Here is a 4,588-nt window from a genome sequence, read left to right on the forward strand (position 1 = left end):
GCCTAAACATTAAGAATATTATGAGCGCATCACTCTTCTTCTCTTTTGTAATCCCCCCGTCATTCTTCTCACAACAGATAGGAAAACGAAAAAATAAAATATATGACGAACAGCATAATAGAGAAAAGTGAGAGGAAAAACAATCTGGTTTTGATTATTACCAAGATTATTTAACATAAATTTGACCAAGATGAAGCCTAATTTGATATCAAGAAACAATTTCCCCCCCTTCTCCATCTAACATTTACTATCAATGAACTAATATATAAAATGTTTTTTTTTTTTTTAGAACGATTATCTATATTTAAGCAATATTGGATAATGGATACTGGATGAGTTGACCAAAATAAAAATTCAGATGAGGTTAAGGTGGTATAAAAAATGCATGGCAAAAATGAAAAGCTTCTTCTTCTCTCTACTATTCTGGAAAATTGGCTAAAATTAAAAAGACCCAAGGACACAGAAACCGAAAGCAAGCCTCTGGGTATCTCTTGTCAAAAACCAGCACCACCACTTCCCCAATGTGATTGAGCAAGCAAGATATGAGCAAAAGGGACAAGAAGGAGAAGAATTCTCCTTCTTCTCTCTTCTAATTCTTTCTTAAAACACACACACACACAACAAAAAGAGATAAGGGAAGAGACGTAGGTCCTTGTTAAAAGAAGAAGAAGAAGAATGCATGATTCCTCCAACTCGGATGCTTCAGCATTTCCATTTCGAAGCTCTTGTCACAGGCGGGCCCACTCAGATGTTCCATTCCGGGTCACGGATGACTTGGATCTGGTTCCTGATGAGTTGGTATCTGAAGAGGACCTCTTTTGCTCTTATATGAACATGGAGAAACTTGGATCCAGACCTGAAGAAGGACCCTCTGGGCTGAAACAGGACAATGCCGGTCATGAGTCAGCTAGTGGTGGTGGTGATGGGGTTCAAGACGTGGAGGAAGAGCAAGAAAAAGCATATGTGAGGCCGAGGCATAAGCATAGCAATTCAGTTGATGGGTCTTCTTTAATGGAATCTATTGACTCTAAGAAAGCTATGGCTCCTGAAAAACTCGCTGAGTTGTGGGCTCTTGATCCTAAACGAGCCAAAAGGTATTTTCTTTTCTGGGTTTTGCTTTGAAATGGATTTGGTTTATATAGCTTTTCAAATGGGTTGATGTTTTTCTCATTTTATTTGCTTTGTGGCAATACATAAACAAGCAATTTGTTTTTATGTTTGTGGGTAGCTGTTGAGCATTTGGGTTTTCCTTCTGGATACACCATTTTGTTAATTTTGACCTAGTTTGTGAAGTTGTGAGAGATTGAATTTGAGAGTAAGTTTTGAATGATTACTTCTTAGGACAACATCGTGTAATAAAACTTCATGTGGCTTTGATTTAGAGTGCAAACCTCTTTGGCTTTGGCTTTGGCTTTGGCTTTGGTTTTGGTTTTGGCATTAGGTTGTTAGTTATCTTGCAACATATTTGGTTTTGGTAGATGTGAATTGGACTTTCTAGGATATTCTCACTGCAGACTTGTAGGCATGTCAAGACGGCCTTAGTGTTTAGTTAGGATTTTTTTTTTATATGCATAACCCCCCTTGATTTTATCCTATTTTGTTGACCTAGGCGGTTAGTTGTTCTTGTCCAGACCACTGTGGATATTTGGGCGATTACAAGAGAACACTTTCCTATTTTCCATTTTAAGTGGTAGAGAATTGGCATAAAATGTTGCAACCTAAAACTAAGAAGTTGCCTAATTTTTTTTTTAATCTTCAAAATTGATAACATAAAGAGAAGTGGTTTCAAAGGAGCTCAAATCTCTTGATATTTAGATGGATTTGTTTTATGATAGGTATGAATGGCGTAAAAGGATCCACATAGCGACCCTAACTAGTTTGGAATTGAGATTTAGGTGTTGTTGTATCTACCAAATTGACGGGTTATATTGTTTTAGAGGTACATGAGAACTTGCATGGCTGATCTATGTATTTGGGTACTATGATTGCTAGACGTATCTCGTCAATGCATGCTGAAACTTTTTACTGATGGAGATGCTGTCTTTGACAGGATCAAGTCCTCAGGAACCCTAGAGTGCACAAGTTTTTCTGATTGATAGTCCTATCCTTTCCTCCTCGCATAGTCTCACCTTTCTACTTAGCAATGAAGCTTGCCAAATTTTTTTCTTTTTTCACCTGACATCTCTACGGTTAAGCATGTTTCTAAGTTATTTGTTTCTGTTGCATGGATGCTATACATTTAAATGCAGATAAAAAATAGCTCTTCCAAAGGTTAGAATAGAAACTTCAAGGGATGAATTGGCTTTTAGTGATTTGCTACCTTAATTTATCAGTTATTTTTTTCTTTAAAAAAAAAAAACAATTTTCATGTTGCTGCTTTTGCCGAAGATGAACACTTTTGACTTTACATCGATGAGCTAGGAAACTATTGAAAGCTTTTTCATGGTACTTTATGTTTATTAATGTATGGTGAAGTATTTGTTTTCTGAAGTAAATGATGTAGCCTGTCCACGAGACTCTAAAGAGTGATTCTTTATTAATCATAGAATTGCTTTTGATAGATCTGATTGTCATGTAGATGCACAACATTTTAATTCTTTAAGTTTCCTCTAAACAGTTATATTATTTATCTAGGATTATGGCCAATCGGCAGTCTGCTGCTCGCTCGAAAGAGAGGAAAGCCCGGTATGTATCAGAACTTGAAAGAAAAGTGCATACCCTTCAGACAGAGGCAACTACACTTTCTGCACAACTTACACTGTTCCAGGTTTGGCAAACAACTCATGTATGTTTAGAAGGCTATGAATAAGAGTTTCTAATTCTCTAAACTGCCAGTTATCTGTGGTCTTATATTCTCATTTCAGAGGGATACATCAAGTCTGACTACTGAGAACTCAGAGCTTAAGCTTCGATTACAAGCTATGGAACAACAGGCTCAATTACGTGATGGTATACTATAACCTTGCTCTGCTTTAAATGCTAATCCCTGTTCTATTGTTGGATGCATCTTTCTTGGGAAGTTCTTAGTAGACAATTTAGCATTTTATGCGGTGAAGTGGAAGGCTGTTGTGCTGTTCAGGCGTAATACTTTCCTCCAATAAATGGGGGTTCTACTTGTAACTTCAAAGCATTATGTACTCCTGAATAATGATTGTCATCCAACATGTCACTACCATTTATAATTGTAGTCTAGCTGACATTTCGTCAACTCGGCTCTGGGATATTTGCTCTTTAGATATCACTAAAATACTAGATGTATTTTCTAAGTATAAAAAGACAACAAATACTAGGCTGTCACAGGTCGGGAGGGTCAACTTAGTTTGACCCTCCAGATTTTTTATAAAAAAAGAATCAAAACGATATCATTTTGAATTTTTTTTTTAAAAAAGTTTAGATTTGGGTTTTGACCAGGTCAGACTTGAGTTTTTTTACCGAGTCAGCCAGGTTTTTTACTTCTAATTTTTCTTCAACCCAGGCATTGGGTCAGCGGGTCCCGGTCAACCCGCCAGGATGGTCCAAGTTTTATAACTATGTTCTACATCTACCAATATGCAATGAGATATAATATCAATCCCCTTGCACATTTTTTGTTGGGTATCATCTTTCTTTGGTCATCATTCATTTGACATATAGGACAGGAAGTATCCTGACTGACTGTATTTTTGGTTGTATGACTCTGATATATAGCTCTGAATGAAGCGCTAAAGAAGGAAGTAGAGAGGCTCAAGTTTGCCACTGGGGAAATAATGACACCAACAGATAGCTATAATTTGGGAATTCAGCATATTCCGTATAACCATTCTCCCTTGGTTTCACCAAGGCCACGACCTGGGTCAGTTGATGCCTTAAACATACAAATCCCACAGTTTCATCCTCTCCAATCTAACTTGTCACCTCGTCAGCCAGGAATTGCTGCATCGCATTCCCATGCCTTGTCAGAGATGTTGCCACAGGATCCTCTCAGATGGTTGCAGGGCTTTGATATCAGCAGCAGAAGCTCTGTTCTGGTTAGATCTGAATGCCCCTCAATATCTGCCAGTGAAGACAGCAGTCTTTGACGAAATTTTGCTGATATACAGTTGACCCCCACCCTGTTTCTTGGATTGTTCATACTTCATAGATTGACCATATTGACAACCAAATGCATTTTTCATTTGATGTTGATTCTTTAACTGTAAGTGTACTCAACGGTATTTGGAAACTTTCCAAGTAACTTATTCATGAGGATTTGTCTGTACAAATTAAAATTTCATTTTTATTTTTTCTGGAGAAACTTACTGGACTACAAGGTTATTTCCTGACCGAGATGGGTATTTTCATGTTATGAGCCTCATTGTAGAAACTTGTGAAGTTGTTCATGTTCAATATTTGTATATATATATTTTTGTAGTCATCACAATTCACACTCAGTTCAAATCCAAATATTATGTTTTTAAACTTTGGTGCTTTCATATTACATGCATATCCAGGCTGCTTAACATCTCCCAGGCTTTCATATTGCCGTACTATTTTTCATATATATATATATAATAAGTGTGTGTCTGGCCCTGGCCCAAGCGACCTATGCACGGGCTGCCCTAGGTGACCT

At 37.3% G+C, this 4,588-nt stretch overlaps 1 protein-coding gene across 2 annotated transcripts; it reads left to right on the forward strand.

Annotated features, from left to right (window-relative positions):
- The first annotated feature begins 346 nt into the window (after window positions 1-346).
- On the forward strand, window positions 347-4,319 carry LOC7494384 (bZIP transcription factor 18). 2 transcript variants are annotated; one of them, XM_024583321.2, is made up of 5 exons: window positions 347-1,094; window positions 2,635-2,767; window positions 2,865-2,949; window positions 3,688-3,832; window positions 3,903-4,319. In XM_024583321.2, the coding sequence occupies exons 1-5, from the start codon at window positions 676-678 to the stop codon at window positions 4,081-4,083; spliced, it is 963 nt and encodes a 320-aa protein (XP_024439089.1). In that variant the 5' UTR covers window positions 347-675; the 3' UTR covers window positions 4,084-4,319. The 2 variants fall into 2 exon arrangements, with proteins under 2 accessions (XP_024439089.1, XP_024439088.1); XM_024583320.2 differs by having other exon boundaries at window positions 351-1,094; window positions 3,688-4,319.
- The last annotated feature ends 269 nt before the right edge of the window (window positions 4,320-4,588 follow it).

Source organism: Populus trichocarpa, chromosome 13 (assembly GCF_000002775.5).
Source record: "Populus trichocarpa isolate Nisqually-1 chromosome 13, P.trichocarpa_v4.1, whole genome shotgun sequence".
NCBI lineage: Eukaryota > Viridiplantae > Streptophyta > Magnoliopsida > Malpighiales > Salicaceae > Populus > Populus trichocarpa.